The 22582-nt window shown below is 40.4% G+C and overlaps 1 protein-coding gene across 1 annotated transcript in view; it reads left to right on the top strand.

Annotated features, from left to right (window-relative positions):
• Nucleotides 1-20380, top strand: part of LOC147733206 (mucin-5AC-like) — a 78204-nt gene extending 57824 nt beyond the window's left edge. The window contains exons 33-53 of the mRNA XM_086957738.1: nt 26-200; nt 1050-1300; nt 3107-3290; nt 4329-4551; nt 5277-5455; nt 7204-7273; nt 7940-8040; nt 9001-9032; nt 10192-10369; nt 12587-12691; nt 12937-12977; nt 13512-13640; nt 13755-13853; nt 14560-14688; nt 14825-14920; nt 15786-15914; nt 16058-16156; nt 17038-17166; nt 17568-17613; nt 17704-17821; nt 19504-20380. Coding sequence (XP_086813864.1) covers nt 26-200; nt 1050-1300; nt 3107-3290; nt 4329-4551; nt 5277-5455; nt 7204-7273; nt 7940-8040; nt 9001-9032; nt 10192-10369; nt 12587-12691; nt 12937-12977; nt 13512-13640; nt 13755-13853; nt 14560-14688; nt 14825-14920; nt 15786-15914; nt 16058-16156; nt 17038-17166; nt 17568-17613; nt 17704-17821; nt 19504-19762 — 2772 coding nt within the window. The 3' untranslated portion in view covers nt 19763-20380. The remainder of the gene's footprint in view (nt 1-25; nt 201-1049; nt 1301-3106; nt 3291-4328; nt 4552-5276; nt 5456-7203; nt 7274-7939; nt 8041-9000; nt 9033-10191; nt 10370-12586; nt 12692-12936; nt 12978-13511; nt 13641-13754; nt 13854-14559; nt 14689-14824; nt 14921-15785; nt 15915-16057; nt 16157-17037; nt 17167-17567; nt 17614-17703; nt 17822-19503) is intronic.
• The last annotated feature ends 2202 nt before the right edge of the window (nt 20381-22582 follow it).

The following is a 22582-nucleotide window of genomic DNA, read 5'->3' as shown; positions in this document are numbered from 1 at the left end:
TTGCCATTTTGTTTACTTCTAACAGCTTAACGAGACCTGGATAATTAATAACTGCACTGTGGCAACCTGTCATGGAAACAATGTGGTCACTATAGAGCCTGTGCAATGTCCAGAGGTCAAGTTGGTGACCTGTGAGAGCGGCTTCCCTCCCATCAAAGTCTACAGTGAAGATGGCTGCTGCTATCACTATGAGTGTGAATGTAAGTACTTTGACACAATGGTCATATTTGCACTGAACATCCAAAATAGTTTTTGCTATGAACTATGTCACACATGTGACAAGACGCCACGTTAATAACAGACGGTGTGTATGTGCTGGTACTGCTGTGCAGATATTCACCTCTAAACAATTTTTTTGCAGGACATAAACCCTCCAAATTAGCTATTGGAATTAAATGGGCCAGAAGCATCTGTTTTAGGGCACTTCCTGGCCATGTCGAGTCTAGTGTCTTTTAAGCTCGACACAACTCACTAGGCAGACATGTGAATGAATGCACATTTGACATCTAGGCAAATACGATTTTCTAGACTAGGAACAGCTTCTAAAAATCATCAGCATAAATATTTGTTTTGAGGATTTAAGTCTAGATTGATGAACACCCTCCAGAATAAAAATATCCCTGGAACACGATAGCCAGACCTGAAAAGTATGCTGACATAGAATCAATATAATAGAATATAATATGGGGAGCACATGGATAAGGCATGTGCACAGGTTTAGCTCTGTCTTATATTTGTAGTGGTCAAAGTAGGATAAAGATTAAGGGGACTCGAAAATGATGACCCCAAGTCGAGAAAAGTTGCAACATTGCCCTAAAGTGTTTGGACCCGAGTAGGCCTGTCACTGGAGAAAATAAACACAAAAGGCCCCGTAAATGCACCACTGAACAGTGAAGTTCTACTGAAAGTGAAGTTACAACAGATAGTTAAGCACATCTTAGCAACAATGTAATGGAAGATTGACAAACACTACTGTCTAAATGCACAACCCACATGAAGTACACATTGTTTTGTTCAAATCCTAACCTCTCATTTTCATTGTGCATCAGGTGTCTGCAGTGGTTGGGGCGATCCCCATTACATCACCTTTGATGGAACCTACTATACATTCCTGGACAACTGTACATATACCCTGGTGAAGCAAATCACCCCACGGTATGACAACTTCCGCGTACTCATTGACAACTACTTCTGCAATGCAGAGGATGGCCTTTCTTGTCCTCAATCCCTTTACATTTACTACGGCTCCAGCGAAGTCATGCTGACACGTACTCTTTACAAGGGGAGGATGACTAACAGGGTAAGTTATCTTTTATTCTAAAAAGCAGATATTGCTTTGAAATTGCTGGGATAAAAAAAATGTTTTAACCCCCTCTTTGTTCCTTTAGAAAAACATAGGGCCCGAATCACAAATGTATTTTCAGGAGCAGATGTAGGTTTGTGGCCTAAAAGAATCCCCATTTATGCCTGTCAAGGATTACCAAAAAGATTCCTGGCTGGCATAAATACATATACTACTTCAGGTTTCTCTGAAATAAGTGTTGTGAACTCCACAGGAGTAAAACTTTGCATGTGTTGAGAGGATGGAATTGCAAGGCGTCGTTAGCCTTATAAGTTTGGGAATGCCCCACAATGGTCATCATTTTACTCCTGAAAACGGCTTGAGTAACTTCATTCCAGGATTTGAAGCGGAAACAGATCACACCTAGACTTTTTAGGAGTATATGGAAAGGGTTTTCTCCAAAGGAAAAAAAAAATCCCCACGAAGAAAAGAGAACAATTGTAAAAACGTGTATTTTAGCCAGTGGGCTGAATGTCCCCTTTTCTTAAATCTACGCAATGCAGATTTCTGAACATTAAAAATAGCAGCGTGGGGGTATGTTACATGGCATTCCCAGCAGTAATCCTAGAAACGTGTACCTAGTGCAGCTTTCCGGAAATACTAATGGAAATGCTTGTGAAGTGGAACAAAACCTAAAAGTAAGTTCAGGCAGAGATGCTCATCTTCTCATGTACTTCTAAAACTTTTTAAAAACTGGTGCATTATATTTTACAAAATCAAGCAAAAATGTTATGTTGGGAAGGGAAGAAGTGGCAGAACACAACGTTAATATTGTTAAGTAACCTTTTTCGGTGTAAGTATAGCGGAGTAAGGAACGAATAAAGCACACTTTACGAAGTGACACTGGGTTGTCTTTGTAAGACCTACCGATGCCGAAGTCATCTTTGCTTACATCTGAGACTAGGGTATCTTATAAAACGAGAAATTGAATTTTACTTCATTTGTGTCTGTAACATATGCCCATGTCCTCATGCAACAGGTCTAATTCTTTCAAGAAAAGAGCAGCTGGTCTTGTGGCCTTTCCTGTTTTAATATCTTGCTTCCCGCATACGCTAACACCAACTCACTAATGCAGACTAGCCAATCCATGTATTTGACATGGAACTTAACTAACCCTTCATATGCAATGCGATTCCTCCAGTACAGAGGGGTCTTGCTCCATCAGATCACAGCCAGAATCTTCCCTTAAGCAGAAACACTTTCGGGCTTATGTACAAGCCCCTATTGCCACCACAACATTACTTTTACTGGTGGCCTTAGGGGCACGTAGCAGCACACACCTGATAGTAACAAAATGGCATTATAGGCTTGTTTATGTGCAGAAAGGAACACCTTCCTACACATAAGCAATCAACCCCTGCATGCAGACACCCTCTAGTGCAAGGGTGCCTGCGTTGGCGCTAAGTCACTAAGCTTAGAATCATTGCAGGGGGTTGCACCACATTCTTGTAAATATGGTGCAGCCTTGTGTTTCAGAAGTGGCGGAGAGAGGCGTTAAGCCCGAAAGCTAATGCCTCATTACGCCACTTTCCTCGTACGTATCCCCTTTAGAGACCGGGTACAGTTACTGCTTTGCTTTTCATGTATTATACAACATTTTGCATACTTTTACCAAATTCTCACGTAATTAAGATGATGCAGATTATGCCAATTTTGCACACACTAACTGTCAACCAATTTTGTTCGAGAGAAAAGTCTTTACTGTAGCCCACTCCACTGACAAAGAAACTCTGCATAACAATTTCATGTATTGCATATCCGCAGATAATGTTCAACAAGGAATGGGTGATCCCAAGCTTTACCAAAAATGGAATTTCCATTTCCACTGCTGGCATCAACATGGTTGTTCAGATCCCTGAAATCAATGCCTATATCTCCTTCAGTGGCATGATCTTCGTTGTGAAACTCCCATTTGGCTTGTTTGGTTACAACACAGAAGGACAATGTGGTAAGAAGCTACAGTCCAATTCATACAGCATCTCTGCAATTTCTTTTCTAAGCATTGAACTTCAGAATTTCTTCAAACGTGCCGTTTATTCGTTTTTGTTTCCATTATGGAAGCGAATTACCAAATATCTAATGAGAATATGAATGGGAACTTAACTGATATTTAAATTGATGTAATAATTTCCTGGGAGGAATATGCAGAATTAGAGCACACAATGTTATCCTTTTCTGTTGATTTTATGCATGTCAGAAGCATTGTCTACACACAAGACACATACTTTAATGAATCATTGAATCAATCGATCAATCAGGGTTTATAAAGCACTGCTACTCACCCCTGAGGGTCTCAAGGCGCTGACTTCACATCCTACAGACAGTAGTTGGGCTCCCTTTTTTTTTAAACTCTTTTTTTTATTAACAATGCTCGTGAGCCCATACAATACAACCGCATGTTTGAATAGCACAATGGGATATAATACAAATGTTATCAGGAAATTACACATCAGGAAAACAAAAGTGCCCTCTAGTGTTTCAATTTGACTACCCCTTCAAGAGAGTACCCGTTCCTCTATATTTGCGACAGGGCGCCCAGTTGGGCTCCCTTTTTCGGCAATAATTGTTGAAGATCTTATTGCCCCTTCTAGGATGTGAGTACCCATTCCACCTGTACGGTGGTGGGAAGTGGAGAGCGGCCATCATTTTCTGGCATGCCACTGACATATAATTAGCTCTTCTGACTCAGCCCTTCTGAGAAAATAATCTTTCAAGAAATATGCCATTGACCCATAGGCGATTGTTGTGTTATGCTATTTCATATTATCTTATTTTAGTTATACTGGTTGCTTTGTGCGACAGACAGCTGATAGCAAACATGATCTAAACTATGGTGGAGTGTAAAATAGAGGACATATTGTTAATCTAACATCCTTTACTGAAACATTAAAGCTTTTACATAATGTTTTAGTCAGTTATGTGTCTCTTTCGTAAGACTAATGCCACATATGAAAGGACTGCCTCTGATTCATTTCCTCTTTTTTAGGTACTTGTACCAACAATAAAAAAGATGACTGCCGCATGCCTGATGGAACAATTGTTTCTGATTGCTCAAAGATGGCTCCACACTGGAAAGTTAATGTGACAACAAAGCCTTATTGCAACGTGCCACCACCACCACCACCTCCAGCCACACCAATTCCTACAAAAGTGCCACCAACTAAACCACCCTGCAAAACACCGGAGCTTTGTAAAGTCATTTTGAGCGAGTAAGTTTCAAGTGCTGCATGCTTAATTTTTTGAAAATAATCTACATGTTCACAGGAAAATAGGCACTGACTTTCAGTTCATTAGTTTGTATTGGGTTTGTAAGAAATTGGGTCATTGGTTGAAGTAGGTGAAAGCCCCACTCAGGCAACAACCACAATCCTTGTTGGTGAAGCACAAAAGTCAATAACTTAACTTGTACTTAGCCCTCTGGTGGCTTCCATGTTTAACTTGCAAACTATTTATGAACACAAGAACAGTAATAAAGTGAAAACCCAACACAGGCCCCTGGTGCCTTCAGTACTATTTACTTGGACTATACAAATACAGTAAATGTGCCAATCAGGTGTAAACCAACTTTACCATGTTTTAAGTAAAGATCACATGCACGTAAACATTGTTTATTAGGGAAAAATGGCAGAGTCCTAATGCAAAAAAATGGGTTCAGCAACAGAAGGCAAAAATCTTGGGGAGACCCTGCAGTAAGGGCCAGGTTTAACAGGATTTGATTTGGTTACATTTATTTCACATCAGATTGTAACAAGCTGAATTTAAGCATAAAGGTCGAGAGCCACAAGGTTTCTGAACTAATAGCCAAATGGGTGGACCAACTGGTCACATCATTCTCCCAATCACAGCTTCAGGCCCACCTTTAATGATGAATCATTCAAAAAAATATTTGTGCCATTACTCTTGTGATAAATATGTCATCTCCTTTTACTTGTAGTGTTTTCGCTGATTGCCATGCATTGGTGCCGCCTGAATCCTATTACCAGGGATGTGTTTTTGATGGCTGCCGAATCAGCAACAAGTCTGTGCAGTGTTCAAGTTTGGAGATTTACGCAACCCTGTGCGTTGCAAATGGCGTCTGCCTCGACTGGAGGAGCAAAATCAATGGACAGTGTCGTAAGTCAACAAGTGGCATGACCTTTTTCTATATCCAATGCCCTAGGATTAATGCCATAACAGTTGAACTCCAGCCATGAATACTGAAATAGGAATAGAAGACTACAGCCCTAGAATTTCCGAGGATCATTTCCCACCCATGACATTAATTTAGCAGCAAGAAGTACTAGTTGCATTCTATAATTGCCCTGGCCTTGTGGAACACATTTTCTGAACAATACAGATTATTAAAGTACAAAGACCATAGAGAAGCAGGTTGCTCAAATGGTGTGTGAATGACATATAAATTCCTTTATGGAAAGTCATAAACTTTTAAGTCCTAAATGTAAAGTCATGCGTTTTTTAACCTATTTCTTTGACGGGGAAGAAGTAGAAAATAGGTATAGGACACAGTCAAGTTAGATTTTGTTAAGTGCTTTGAACTGCTTATGGCTGGAATTGAGGAATCCAGCAGTTGGGGATCACCCGCTACTTAATTACCAGGCACATTTGAATTCCTACATGAATCAGCCTTTGACAGTCAGCAAAACAAAAATTGAACACAAAGTCTTCAAGTTACTATTTCTTAATTTCCATTTTACAGACCGAGCCCATAGCTCACATGATCTGCACTAATTGAACGTAAAGAGGGTGAACTAGGCGTAGAGAAGAAGATTTAATCTGATTTCTGTAGGACTGATCAAAATCCCACCAAAATGAGGCTTTGATCATCAGCCTCAAAAGTAAACTGTGACTTTTTACAATCAGTGTTGCTTGCTGTAAGGTAGTGGATGAGGTTGCTGACTTCTCTACAGAGGAGCGAAGAGGGCCAAGTTAATAATCGCAGAAATCAAATATTGATGAGAAAATATGCACTCTCCAAAAGAGCAGATTCGGTAACAAAAAAATATATAAACCTAAAGGATTAAAAACGAAAATATGCTAACAAGGACTGACATTAGGCAAACCAACATTCTTTGAAAAACTTACAGGAGGACTGATAGGTGCAGGAAAGGTGTTTACACAAAATATCAAAGAAAAAATATTATGTGTACTAAATATTGTGCCAAGAATATCGAGAATATATATATATATTTGTCCAAGTATATATAGAGATATTTAGATATATCTACATATCTCTCTATATACACACACATACACACACAAATATGTATATATTCATGGTACGTAGATGTGGAGTTAAAAATAGTAAATCTATACTTACCTATTTGCACTTACCTTACCGATAATTTGGTCTGCGATATTTCTGACACAAAAGTCTGTCCACACAATATTTCACTTTTCTATATTCTGCCAGTGATTCACTGAAAATGGGTATGCAATACAATCTTAAAAGTTAGAAGGTGTTTATAAGATGTGGGCTTAGTTTGTGTCATGCTACAGAGTCTTTGAGGAAATCAGTACAATTATTGCCTGTCAGATAAGTGTATTGGGAAACCAGTATACAAAGTGCAAGGTTACTAACTGCCGATCCTGAATGGTTTGAACGCCTCCTGCAGGTCAAAATTTCCAACATATAAGTGAAGAAAAGTCAGAGTAAAGCGAGGTAGTCATTTCAAACTACAGAGCTGTCGCTTCAGGGAAGTAAGTACCTGCTTGTGGCAATTACTAAAGATTATACTTTAGAAAACACCGTATTGGTGAAGGCACGCTCACACTAAATACAGTGACTTCTAATGTTGATGATCAATGCTGATAATAAGCATCATTCAAAATAAGACCATACCTCTTTATCTCCTCCTACACAGCATACAGTTGTCCACAAGGCAAGGTTTATCAAGCATGCGGCCCTGCTAGCCCGGCAACCTGTGATTCAAGGTCAGTAAATGTCAATAACAGACCAATTTTCAATAAGCTTATTCTCATATCCCATTGGTCAACTTCTACTGTTTTTCCTTTCAGTCCCTCCCTGTGCATATTTATCTGCAAACCAACATCTGTCTCCACCACTCCTACTATCTTTCCGAAGGATCACTGCTTTGCTTTTTCCATATTCCTCCCCCCTCATTCTCATCATCATTTCTCTTGAACTCTAACCAGCTTCTCCTACAGCACCCCAGCAGTGTTCTGTCACTCCAATTTTTATCAGCCTACCCGCTTGATTTTTTCCCCATTTCCACTTAACCTTTTATCAGTTCAACTCTTCGACCTTCCTGCCACTTTCCTATTCACATCTGCACATTTTCTTCCTTTTCTACATTCTTTGTCTACTCCCCCTTTCTCTCAGTTTTCCTCATTCTTTTCTAGTTTTTGACCTCAATATAAACTTGTACAAACTGAAAATTCCATAGTTTAGAAATTGTAAAACGTATGTGTTGACCTTTCCCAGGAACTTGCCTTTACCTCACCTGTCCCCCTGAAGAAGTCAATTTTATTCATACTTGTCAATCTACTAGACTTTCCAAATTATGCTTGCTAATCAACCCTAATTCTGGGAATAATCATGTCACATGTATTCTGTTTCTCTCTCTCACTCCACTAAAGGGCTGAGCTTCAGGCCAATGATGGTTTAAGTGAAGGCTGCTACTGCCCACAGGGAACCACCCTCTTCAATTCATACACTGATGTCTGCGTACCCAAGTGCTGTAAGTAATTGGTGACAAGTCTTATTAATCTGGATTTGTGTGACCACTTGCAATAAAGGGCACAATCATTGTCTGCTGAAAGTCACCTTTGTATTAGAATTATGACTGACATATAGAACAAAGAGGAAGGCCCAGAAAGCCAAAATAGTGGAGTCAACACAAAGGACTAAGTCAAAACCTAGGTGTGAAAGAAATATAAATAAAAAATCAGTCTGTCATTTGTATAAATGCCTACAAATATATTTGTGGGCAATACTATCTGCCTTTATACTCTTCTCTTTTTTAAACAGAAGCCAGCATATCACTTTCTGGTACTAGTTCATTTTTTGTAGACATCTTCTTAAAGACATCTGATTATTCCATTTGGACTCCTGGATAATCTGCGCCTATATTATTTTGAACAGAGGAAATTGTTTGGACTAATGTATTTAAACCACTGTTAGAAATTTCTGACTAGATTGCTGATTTTATTTTTCCTTACAATTTTCAAATCATCAGTGAAGACGTTTATAAGAAAGGAGAATTAGTAAAAAAAACATTACACACCTAAGCACTTTCTTGTTCAAAAGTGTTTTCTTTCGCCTGGACAAATGAATGGCGAAGCAGTAGACAATGGTATTTGGCAGTATAGAGTGGCAACCGAGATTCCATGTTCTAGTGTGTGATAAAAAAAAGCAATTCTCCTCTGTGGGCCTTCAGCTGTCTGGCTGCTATTTCAAGACAATTTGAGAGCACATTACATTTCCGTAATAGATTACTTTTAATTTAACTACAGTAATTGAATGCTACCTATTTTTTAAAAGGGCGTTTCTCTGTAGTTGGTGCCTCAGAAATGAACACATTCAATTGATGCACCGCTTCATGCATTTTCACGCCAACAGATATGCATGCACCAAACGTTTATTCGAATTCACTGTGTTTCATGAGTGTAACCTGGTGCCCATCTCTTCTGTTTTTCAGCTTGTGTTGGACCAGATGGAATGCCTAAAATGGTGAGCATCATGAAGTCCCTTTGTAATTCTTTCAGAAAAAAATATTTTTAATGCTGTGTATAATTATGTTCTCAATTGTTCAAATCCACTAACAAACTAAAGCAAACTAGCCACAAAAACTACAGGAATTAGTAATTTGATAGTGAAGAGAGTAATCATACCAAAGGAAATCCATGGTCATCCTTATATGACTATATAAAAATGAGGCATAACTTTGACTTCTAGGCACTGTTATTACTTTGTTTTGCTTGTTAACAACACAACAATAATTGTTAAGAAATTCTTGGCTAGAATATGGCTTCAAATGATGACATCTGCAGCTTCCACACTAATCCAAGGTGGAAAGAGAAGACCAGATAACAATGTTGCAACCCTATGACCTGGAGGGGTGCAATGTAACTCAAACCTATTGATCTTCATATAAAAGGTCTGAGTTTTTGGCTCTTACTTCAAGGCCCCTTCCTCTAGGTATCATTCTAGACATTTACATGCATAAGAATATAGCAAGGCCTCAAACATTGAACTGATTAAGGCCTTGTGCTCCAACTATTCATTAATGTTCTTGTAGATAGTAGCATATTCTATTTCACACATTATAGGAATATAGCTCTGTCCAAAAGGAGGGCATGCACTATAGTACTACTGTAGCTTATTTAGATGTTTCTGAGGTTGTGTTGTCTGTTTCAATAAATACATAAAACTTAGCAAAACATGTAATTGTGGAAGTCAAAATGAGGGCAAACATGTGAACCCTGTGAATCATTGGAGATCACATTCGAGGACTTCAGTGATAGCATGTAAACATCACTAAACATGCAACTTATCTGTTCATTCGAGATTTTAAAATAAAAGATTGCAGCAATGGGATACACTTGACCTTAAACTCTATGGTTACACGTAGTAGCTGCTCTGTAGTGTATTTTATTGCTGATACTAAATGAATTTATAACTTTGGCCATGCAGCAGAGAAAAAAGGGAACTATATCACATTGTTAAACTACCCCTCATAATTTGAAGCCATTAGCAATGGTGGTTCATTAACTCACATGAAAAAAAAGTACTGCTGCAAAGTAAATAAGTGAAACAAGGCATCAAAATTGCAGCTTCGGTACAGGAAATATTGAAAGTTTCTAAAATATAAATCTCTTTAATGTTCCAGCCTGGAGCAACTTGGCAGAGCAACTGCCAAAATTGTATCTGCGACAAGTACACTCTGACCGTCAAGTGTGAGCCGCTCAAGTGCCCCGAGCCGGTGCAAGTCACATGTGAGAAAGAAGGATTTGTGCCTGCCCAGGTGATGACAGCAGAGCAGCCATGCTGCATGGTGACCGAATGCCGTAAGTCTACTCATCTGTCTTGTTTGTGGTGTAGCTGGGATTCAGCTCAGGGCGACATGCTTCCTGAATCCCAATCCTGTTCCGCTGGTGATATGTGTTAATCTACGTCTTTTTTTGCACTAGCACAGTCTTAACCTTACTAACATCCCTCCACCCAACATGGTGTACTTCCGAAATTCAATATTCGCGGTATCTATCGGCTGACAAAAATATTGTGTCCTAAATGTAATTCTCAAAAATAATGTGCATTGGCATTAATAATAAAAATCTACAACCAATGGGACATTATTTTTTTAAGTGAAATTTATAGAGTTGAAAGCGCACCGCTAGTGTGGTTCAAAGTTGTCTGAAAATTCAAAAATCGTTTCTCAAAGTTCGAGAGTGCCGACCTGGGTGGCGTCTCTTGTCAATAGCGTCCTGAATTATAAATCAAAAGTGGTGCTCAGAATGGAACATTGAGAGCATCCCCTGGTGCAATTCAAACATGGTGAATACTATGCATAGCCGATGAACTGCTTGAGGGAGACGCCTCGCGTCTTAATATTGTGTTACGTTGAAAGCAATTGATTTATGATCTCGTTCAGTTGACTACTCTTTCATCTTATGGTCCCCGATGAATGGCCACATAGCCCGAAATGCATTGGACTGATGAATTAAGAAAATGCTAATTGAGATGAATATGAGTAAATCATGAGTTAAAAAGGACATGTAAAGAATATCCTATGGATTTATGAATAAAATAGGATAATTGGATAATATAAACCATTGACTTCACTGTATCATTAACATAAGGAATCCTGGCAACCCCAGGAGATTAGAGAGAAGTGCGCCAGGGGATACTCTCAATGTTCCTTTGTGAGCACCACTTTTGATTTAACATTATTTTTTTTAACCATTTTTAGGACATAATGTTTAGGTCAGTTGATAATTCTGCATATGATGTATCGAAATACAGAATTCACTAAAACGTTGCCTTGTTCCTCTCCTGTGTAAGCATAGCCGTGCTTCATGAATACAAGTTTCAGGGCTACTGTCCATGTCTTTCTTTTGGTAGGCTAGCACCAGCATTTGCACATGGCCCTGGGAGTGTGGCGACATGGTCCGCATTTGTGGCGAGCGAGTGACAGATTTCAGTGACCACTATACAGTTTGTGGTCTTGCACTGTATTTGCTAAACAATATTGTTTAAGCTCTATTTTCATATTTAAAATGGCCAAATGACAACACGTTGAATTATTCAGACAAAAGCCCTTTTCAGAGTGAAAGGTCACAATGAGATAGACAAATGAAAAGTTAATTCCAAACATTTTAATGATTAAAAAACGGCATTGTGTTTAGCATGCTATCATGTGGCATATTTACTCAAGTATTCCTTGCATGGTATGATTACTCTATGGGGCAGATTTACAAGCCCCTTGCGACAGATTCATGCCACTGTTGTGTCACTTCCGGGACGCAATGGCAGCATAAACCATGCACCACGTTGCGACTTATTTACAATGTGACACATCTAGGTAGATGCGTCACGTTGTAAAGCCCTTCGCCAGATTAAACCTGCGTCAGGTTAATGTATGCAGGTTGGGCGTTCCGTCATAAGGAAGCCCCGTAAAAATGACGCAGTGAAATCTACATGATTTCACGGAGTCACTTTTTCATTCATGCTTCCTCAAAACCCTGCGCTTGATTGAAGCGGACGTAAGGAGTGACGCAGCATGTTAGGCATAGGGCGCCCCTGAGCAGTGCTGGAATTACGTTGCGCTTGGGACACAACTCCAGTAATGCGCCGCCCTTTCACCATCGGATGCGACACGCATCTGCCTATCCCTGCACCAAGGAGCGCCGCATTGTAAATGCAACGCATCCGTGGTGTCGTATCTTTACTGGCGCATCCCTTCTGAAATGCAGGGATGCCCCAGTCCTTTTAAATCTGTTCCTATGTACCTTTCATGCAGTCTGTTTAATGCTAGGATCACGATATTAGAACCAAGATGTGCAATTTTCCACTCCTCCTCTTGCTCATCTATCATCGGACCAGCCCAGCCTATACCACAAACCTACAACAGCAGGTGATAACCTTGAGTTATTTCTGCGGCAAAGCAGAGGGGCAATCTCCTCCGCCTTAGCAGAAGAGCAGCTACTGTACTTATGCCTCTCTGAGTACTGATGCCTTTTCTGTCATCACACTTTATGCCTTTTATTTTTCCTTTTGACATTCAGGGTGTAACGTCAGCTACTGCTCTTCTCCTGTCAAGAAATGCCAGATCGGGTTCGAGCTCCATTCGGTCATGGGAGAAGGAGACTGCTGTGCCACATACGTCTGCGGTATGTATAATGCTCCTCAGAATGTGATACCAGGCTTATTGCCTGTACAGCCTATGTCTGAGACGTGCATCTACTCGTCAATGACTTTGGTTCAAAACTTAATTTTTATAAAGAGGATATATTTCTATAAGTTTTTAACATTTCATGAAACCTCATTGACATAAACGACAGGAGAGCAATTGAAAAACAAATGTGCTACAAGCCACGCGAAAGAAGGACATTAACCAACTTTTCATTCCCCACAGAGCCCAATAATGTGTGCGTCTACGATGGCGTCATTTACCAGGTAAGAAAAGCGCTGACTGTCCTTGTTCCTTTGAAAACAGCCTCATGGATAAAGTGGGGGGCCTTATCTAGAATAGCATTCCCTGATTCAGCAGTGTCCATGTCAATGTCATTTCAACTCCTACTCAGACACAACTCAATTGTCGGTGAAGATGATCTGGATTATAGAATTTCCTAATATCACCTTAGGGTGACTCGCTGCCTTCTAATGATATTTCGGCTTGAGAAAATGTTCAATATGTATAGTCTGACTCGCATATGAAAGGGATTTTTTGCACATATCATTGGCTACAGAACTTTTCTTCGCTTCACCATGAGAGCCTTGTAGTCGTAATTAAGCTTTCTCCCTTTTCTACTGAGAAACTACAACTAATTCAAGCCTAGAACATTTACTGGTTTGCCCTTGTCTTAGGTCAGCCTGTGACAACATAAGCCCAGAGTCCAACACAAAATATTTTAGTTTCAATCACAAGGGCGGACGGTGAAGGTTTTTGCAAAGTCGTAACTCTTTTTTCCTTTTCCTTCTGCTTCCCAGCCAGGACATTCGATCCCTCAGTCACCAGAAGTATGTGAGGAGTGCACCTGTGGTACGGAGAAAAATTCAACCTCACTGTTGAACCTTGCAGTTTGCAATCCCATTGTTTGCACTGAAGATTGCCCATTGGTGAGTTCCTTTTTCTACAGTCTTTGCATAACTGTATCATTTTGGCTGTGACATGAAAGGGTTTGCTATGCTGTCCCCAACTTAATGCATTATTGTTTTTTGTACCCTCTGCAGGGCTTTGTGTACAAGATGGAAGAAGGGAAGTGCTGCGGCTCATGTGTCCAGGTGGCTTGTGTCATGACTACGCCTGACAACAAGGAAAAAGTCATTCAGGTAGCTCCTTCTCTTGCAGTGCATGAGATGCCCCAATGTTTTCCTACTTTTTAAAAAGAATGACAGGATTCCACATTTTGATTCTAAACCACGATAAAAAGATTTTACTCTAAATCCATTTCTTGTCAGACCATCTGCTTGATAGCTTGAAGTTGTGGGTCAAACTCATTGGGTAGACACTGACTTATTTGGCATGAAACTATTTCTGATAAAAGTGACCTGGTAACAGTCACGTTGTGAAGCTGAAGCAACAGGGCCTATCATAGCCCTGATCTGGTCTGTGCCTACTTTTCTCTTTCTTCGGCATCCTGGGTCTGAGGCAGACACCAGGAAAGGTAAATTATTTGTTTTTGCATTGGCTACCTCTGAGCCAATAACAGACGCTGCAAATGTCAGCCACCTTGCTATGCTCATTGTCTTGATATTAGAAGACTGCCGCAGAGCATCTCAATGTTTCATGTGAATGGATTCAAAGGCACGAGATAGCTCTTCTTCAGCCAACAGGCAGATTATTATCACCACATTATGTCAATGGTAATCGTCTCTGAACCCAATTCATTATAAGTGATGCAAATGAGGCAGATGAGGATCTTGAGGGGCAAGATCACCAGCCACCCTGAACTCTCACCTTATGCCCTAATAATACTATGCATTGGATTAAAGGGCCTTTGTAGTGATTCTTTTTCTTACTTGTTATGCCTTATAGCCTGGAGTTCCATTCACCCCTGAAGACAACAACTGCACAGTTTACCAATGCACCGTATCCAATGACCAGTTCATGCTCAACTCCACTACAACAACATGCACAGTATTTTCCTCAAGCGACTGCGCTGCCGTAAGTGCCTTTTCATGTTCTTCAAATTCTTTTGAGTTTGACTTGGTTGCGCAATGAGAGTATGAGATGATCACATCGTTGTGTGATGAATTTCACGACACCATGGTTGATTCTCCTCTTTATTTCTAATCTGTAGGGATACTTGTACAAGAAGGAGATCGGCCAGTGCTGTGGCACATGTGTCCAGGTGGCATGTACAATGAAAGTCAACAACTCCACTAAAGTTCTCCAGGTACCTAAATCTCTAAATTTCCTAGTTCCGTTTCTAATCCCTCAGGACATCCCCCACTGATTGGCAATACATAATATGGTAATCTCAAGCAGGGTCTATTGCCTGCCGAAAAGGTAAAATTACAATCACACAAACCCATCATCAATGCATGTATCACTGCATGAGCCAGAAGGCGTGAAGTGGATTGACAAACATGATGTCCAGTTTTCTATAAGCTAATATTGAGTTACTGTCTCAAAATGACATATCGGTGGGATTTAATGACTGAAGCAGTGGCAATCGGGTTAGTACATACTTTAATTACAGATAATCACACAGGGTTATGATAGGTAGTGGTGACCAACTGCCTGTCAAGAAGAAACGCAACTTTTGACGACTCAACTTTGAATGTCAGGATGCCATATGGCTAGTTTGGCAAATGGACACTGATCAAAGTCAGTACAATAAATGTTGTACTTATGAGTCTCTTTATGACATAGACGACTTCATTTGTAGCCCGGTTTTTTTACACACTGACATCATATGACCAGTCATGCCTGCCCTTCCTTGAGCCACTGTGACCTCGATGTTTACAAGTTCGGCTGGTCAAATATCAGAGAGCCTCTAAACAGTAGATGTTGAAGTGTTTTCTTTTGTTTTTATTTAAAAGCTTCTGGTTCGCATTTTCTGTGCCACTGCTTTGAACACACCTGGGATAGTGAACTGTTAAAGGAAGGATAGCAAAAATGAGTCTTGAGAGTTTCGAGTCAGTAGTAGAAAAAAAGCCTGTTTCTTTGGTTCAAACGTATCCTAGAGTGACCTTGAAATACTGAATGGTTTTCTGTGTAAAGAAAATTAATTCAACATTTTTCTTTCTTTGTCTCAGCCTGGCGACAAATGGTACCCTCCTGGGGATGTCTGCGTTTATTATGAATGCATGATAGTAGATGGTCAGTTCGTCCCGGTCACCACAAAGAGAGCGTGCACACTCAGTTCTCAAGCAGACTGCTCAGAGGTAGGTTCTTTATACTCCTGCTCACTGTTTCTGAAAGCACATGTGCATTGCTGGAAGAAATTGTCTGGAGAAAAATAACTTTCCTAGTTCCAATAGCTGGGCAAGAAGACTCATAGGAAGTAACTCTCGTTTGTACTTTACAGGGCTACCAGTACGTGAAGGAAGATGGTGAATGCTGTGGCACCTGCGTCCAGGTGGCATGTACAGTGACGATGAAGGACAACACGACAAAAGTCATCCAGGTATCTCCAAACCTTATTGTTTCAACTAACAGTGCTTGACAACATATGCACGCATTACAGGACCTCTGGAGGCAGTAAACGGGAACGTCACTTGACATGGGTTTCTATATTCAGACTGTCTAATTCTTCCACCCATCTGTAATTACATTGCTTCTATCCCTCATATTAGCTCAAAGTTAAATGTTTAGGCTCTACAGCATAACACAAGAACCAAAGAACTCATCATATTACAATTGTCGTATACAATTTAACGTTCTGGATCAATCAACTAAAAAATAAAGGTATACTTGCACACGCCTCATATCGGAACTAGAGTTCTGAGATACTCGCATCACAACTCAATCTGGCAACCACACTGCTTAATCACTAAAGCTGCTGCCAGATCAGTTCTTTCTGTCGTGGCTTCCTCATGAGAACAACTCTGCAGGGGTGAAGAAGCTGCGATCTACAAATCCTTATTTATTTTTCATTTCTTTTCAACTTTTAGTACTTCTTTTTCTATCAGCTGGGGTTCACACTGAGCTTTCCCTGGTGATTGTCCAACTCTTGATATTTTCAGCTTGTTATACTTAATTCAAGGAAGTGCTTGTTTGCTTGTTGACCTCTAGAAAGTACAGCTTTATTACTATGTGTAATATCACAGTGTCAAGAGATTGTTCTACTGTGTCGTGTTTAGTTGTAGTTCCCAACACACGTTTTGATCTCGCTGTACCAGAAAAGGCATTTAAACGCTTTCATTTTTAAGAAGGTAATTTTTGTATACTGAAGGAGGAGAAAATATATATGCCAACAACTTACTGTACTTTTGGGTGGTGGAAAGCAATGGTTTGGAGAATTGTAGACTTCAGTTTAAAGATGTATTTTTGTAATTCTACTTTCAGCCTGGAGAATCCTGGACCCCAGAAGATAATAAATGTGCCTCCTATGAATGCATAGACAACAACCCACGCTACGACCTGATCACAAAGATGCATACATGTCCTGCATTTAATGAAGCCAAATGTGTCCCCGTAGGTTCTTCAAATTAAGAATTATTATTTTTAATGCATGAACGATCGTACTCAGGAGGGAATTTTATTTTTTGTGCCATTATTACATATTAAATTGTTGTCAAAAGTCATTCCCAATGTCTCGTATTTTTCTCTTTTACCACGTGTGTTTAAAGTTCAAAGTTAAATGTACATATACCAGCCAGTCACAGGGTATTAACTAAACCCTATATTATATATCACTAAGCATAGTAAGAAATATGAACATTGGGAACATTGCCCGTTTTAATGTGCTGTTCCTAAACTTAAATGAATAAATGCCCTTTGTTTAACATTCAGCTTCTGATGATTTTCCATTGAAGTCATATCTTGCCCCAGTGTAAGGGCAACCTAATTCACTCGTGTTCATTTCTGCATTGTAGGGATCTATCAGAACGACGCCTGATGGCTGTTGCAAGATTTGTAATGGTAAGCTCATATAATGCTTGAAAGTAGACTGTGGATACTTGCCATATTTTCGTTTTTAATACAAATATCTAAACTTTTTTCTGTTTTTAGAAGTTCAACCCAGCTGCAAACTCCGCAAGACTTCAACCACTTTCAGAATGAGTACCTGCCAGTCAACTGGACCAGTAGAGCTGTCCTATTGCGAAGGAACCTGTAACACGTCTTCCATGTAAGTAGATTATTATTGAATTTGTATTTGCTTGTCAGCTTTACAGGAACTATGGGGCATATTAGCAAGGGCCATATCGCCGCTTTAGCGGAATTTTTTGCCGCTAAAGCAGCGATTTTTTTATCGCCCTATCAGCAAGTTGTGGCTTACAGAAGTTTGCAACAGCTTTTAGGCAATAGCGACCTGTTTGGGGCCCGCTTTGCATGTCAGCGATATTTATCGCTAATGACATGCAAAGTGGGCATACCCAAACTGTTAGCAACTGAAAACAGTCGCTAACACAGCTATTAGCAAGGCAGGCAAAGCGATAAAAAAAATCGAGTTAAGCACGATTATCGCTATAATCTAACGCCTGGCCTGCTAAAAACATGACTTACCTGTTTATCCAATGGGAGGTGGATTGTCAGGTTAAGTCCCCATTAGCGTTAATGCATGAATATCGCTGGATTTCCTGTGATATTCACGATTTCGCCGCTATCGCTGGATATTTTAGCACAATGGAGAAAAACGTAGTTAATAACATGTTTTCTCCGCTAACATATCCAGCTATAGGCAGCGATAAATAAAAATGTGCTAAGCGCATTTTGCGATAAATATCGCTATTCCTTGCTAATATGCCCCTATATCTTTTAATGATGGTGATATTGACTGCATTGCTGTTATGCTAGACTCTCTATCAGACAAGGCAGTCGGGTAAATAATGAATGCTGGAATACTTCAATCATTGTAATTGGAGCCGCTATTTCGTCACCAGGATATATTTAAGGTGTCAAATTATTAATAACTAGTTGAACAATCCGAGTGAACTTTAAGATCGAAAGTTGTAAGCAAATCTATAAAAAAGTGAATTGATTGATATTTAGCTTAACATCATAAGTAATGTGTGGATCTTTAGTAATATGAAGCATAAAATAAATCCTGTTCAAAGTTTTATTTAATTCATTTTATAGACAAATATCTGATTTTTTACACTGATGTCTTGATTTAGCTGAATCATTTTTCAGCGATTGATAATGTGTTGGGGGTAGTAGCATGCTCTCTTTGGGCTATTTGTGGGGCAAAGAAATAATGAGTAGGCTGCTACCCTACCCAGCACACACAATCAATACGCTTCTAAATTGTGTTGATTAAAATAAAAGTTTATAGGTAACTAGGCAACCAAGTTAAAAACTATGACAATTTGTAAGACAATAGTTTTACATGTTGCACTTTTGCATCTTTGTTGACGGTATGTACAGGTGTTATGCCATTCAAAAACAGAAAACTGACTTTTAAAACATTCAAGCATTACAAACAGAACTTATCATAATTGAACTCGAAATATAGGCCGATCTTAGTTCATGTTGCGTAAGATCTTGCATGGTAACTTGTGCAAGATTTCAAATCCTTACAATACTAGCCCAAGGATTCTGCCTTAGAGAGAAGGTAGCCCGCATTCCAAACACAATGCATCGCCTAGTCTACTGCCACATCCTTTGCCAATATTTTTGCATCCAATTTCTCAATGGAATTAATCATCAACTGCATTTGGCTGCACTTCCAGTTGCCATTGTGACACACTCAAAATCCCCTCTTCATTATCAGTAATTCATGATGGGATTGAATCTGTACACTAACGCAGAATGTTCTTATCCGCCACTCCGTTTTAACAACATGTGATCCTTTTGAATCATGTATTTTAGGTATTCTGCTGAGGCAAACACAATGGAGCACAAGTGCAGCTGTTGCCAGGAGGTCCAGACCAGCACAAGGCAGGTGGTCCTCACCTGTCTGGATGGAACCAGCAAGACTCAGTCCTACGTGTATGTGAACGAGTGTGGATGCACAGGCACCAAATGCGGACAGACCTCCCAGACCAGCGACTCGCAGCAGCAGCAGCAGCAAGAGGACCAGAATCCTTTGCAGCAACAGCAGCAAGATGAACAACCATTTCAGAAATAATTCCAAAGCATATCTCAGAACAAAAAAGACATAAATATTATGCAGCTGAAATCCTGGCCATACTGACCGAACCTTTTTGTATGTGTGTGCCTATAGCTTTCTCCATTTTTCATGAACATGTTTAGTGTCATACTTTGTCTCCTGCCGAACAAGGACTTATGTTTGTATCCAGAAGAGAACATAATATGCCAGTGAACACAAAGCTGCTATTAAATACTCCATATGTGTTAAAGCTGGTGTCATGACAATATGGAGATTTGGTCAAACTGTTTACTCAAAAAAAGACAATGTTGGCAAGGGGTAACATGAAGGATTTTTTTTCTATATATACAATAAACGAGGCTGTCATGGAATGTCTTACCTAGGGATTCAAATGATTTTATATAAAATATATATAGAGAGATAGATATATATATATTTTGGTACAATACAGCACACTTTGCTATTTATTTATTTCTGGAGAAATAAGACTTCTGGGTGACTAGCGATTTCATGTCCATTTGTGTGCCATAGGTATTTCATTGTGGGAAAGACACACATATTCTTCCCTGCTTTTTTTCCCCTCTGGTCCAGAAAAGTCAATCTGATTAATAAAACTAAACTTTAAGCATTTTGCAACTGTTTCGCTCTTCCGAGTTTTTTTAATGTAAATGCTTTCATTACATAATCTCTTAAGTATCAAATTGTTTATACATTTTCCTCCACTGTACAATATTTACTTATTGTTATTTGGGCCAGATATGTAACTTAATGAATCACTATGGAGCTCATTACAATGTCGGGAGGACGTACCGTAGCAGTCTGAAACTGCCCTACCTTAGATCAGCGGTTCCGACTTCAGTATTGCGGTGCCTGCCACACGGTGCAGGAATGTTTAAGGGGCACCAGAGGTGCTCCCCAAGCCCCTTAGCGGAGGGCTATGGGGAAGGGGGTACTGATAGGGGCCCTCAAAGTCACTTTCTGACAGCCTCTCCATGTCTGTAAGCTGCCATGGAAAGGCTGTTGGAAACCAACACTGTAATCCCGCCGGGGGAGCCGAAGCTGGATCTGCCTCCATTCAGGACATTACAATTATGCTCCTCTTCTGACAGGCTCTGTGAGCTTGTCAGAAGAGGAGCGGAATCCCCCCGACGGGTTTCCCTCCGACCACTGTCATTGTAATACCAGGGTCTGAGGGAAACCCTAAATGTCAAGCAGAAAGCCTCCGATAAACAGTCGGAGGCTTTCAGCCCGACATCGAAATTAGGCCCTACGTGCATGACCTAAAGAAGTGTACATTCCAAATTGAATTCATGCATACTATTCAAATAAGTATCGGAGGCTGAAAAATATTTTAAGCCCTAGTTATCAAATGTTCTACAGTGCTGTCACCCTCAGAAGTTAGTGACAAACTTCAAAAGTTTTTTTAAAACATTTTTTTATTAATCTATTTTATTTTCATATAAAAAGCACAGTGTAACAAATTGGGTAACTGGTTGAGTGGGGTGAAATCATACTCAAGCAGTAACCTCAATTTGTGTCAGGGTGACTGTTGGCACGAGCAGGCAGGCTTATCTCGGAGGCAGTGTGTAAAGCATTTCCGAACACATACAGTAACCCAGTGACAAAACTACAGAAGGACACCACACAAGTTGTAGTATAAAAATAGGCATTTTTATATAGACTTAACACAAGACAACTAACGACAAAAATCCACAATACTCTACTTAAAAATAGAATTAGCTTAGTTCTCTTAAGATGTAAAATGCAACACTTTGAGTTCAATGTACCATAGGATGCGTAATGCTATACAACTAAAGTGTTGCAGGGAAGGTGATATGTCGGTTCCTTACACGCAAGAACAGTGATGCGTCGGGTCCCTACTGATGCATAGGGGATGTGTCTGCGAGGGGAGGTGATGCGTCGGTTTCTTCCATGGCAATGTGACCAGCAGCGCCGTGATGCGATGAAGATCCTGAGCAATGAACAAAAATGGCGTCTTCTCTTGGATGCGACATGATGCATGCATGCCCGACGGACATGCGGCAACTGAACGAGTCTTCTGAGCCGGGACATGCCCTGCGACACGCTTCCAGGTGATGCGGCAGCATCTGGAGCGACGTCGATCCTCTTCTCCGTTTATGTGAGGCGTTTCAGCGATGATGCGACAGCTGCAGCGGTGGCGACACGCTTCTCTGTTGATGCGGTGGTGTCTGATGCAATGTCGATCCTTTTCTCCAGCGATGCGACAACAGTGGCTGCGGCGGCAACACGCTTCTTCACGAGTCGCGCTTCCAGCTCTTTGCGACTTGCAGTCCCTCAGAAGGCCCAGTACAACTGCAGGCACTTCCAAATAATTCTTGGGGAGCTAGTGGTTGAAGTCTGTTGTCCCTGAGACTTCAGCTGGAGGCATGCTCTATCTCAAGACCTTGGAGATACATCACAAGTTGAATAAAATGAGCACAAAAGTCCTTTCTCCTCTCTTTGGCAGTCAGGCAACAACTGCAGGCCAGTCCCTCATGCTTAGGGATAGCCTCTCCTCAGTCTCTCTGGTTCCTCTCCTAAGCAAAGGTTTCTTCTTCTTTCCCAAAAATAATCTAAAGTTCTGGGGTCTGGGTCCCCCTTTTTATACACAGTTTCTCTTTGTTCTCTGAAGGCAGAGAAGCCTTTGCCTAGTCCAAACCAGTTCTGATCAGTCCTGGGGCACTCTGTTTACACAACTCCTTCTTTCCTTTCACAGTGCAGGGCAGGGACATCAGACACACCACAGGAGGTGGAGCCAGCATTGTGGAGGGTTGGCACAGCCCTATACAGGTCCCAGGTGCACTCCTTCCACCCATC

Source organism: Lissotriton vulgaris, chromosome 2_1, assembly GCF_964263255.1.
Source record: "Lissotriton vulgaris chromosome 2_1, aLisVul1.2, whole genome shotgun sequence".
Classification (NCBI taxonomy): domain Eukaryota; kingdom Metazoa; phylum Chordata; class Amphibia; order Caudata; family Salamandridae; genus Lissotriton; species Lissotriton vulgaris.
Note: the sequence above shows the minus strand (reverse complement) of the source record. Positions and strands in the feature narration are given on the sequence as shown.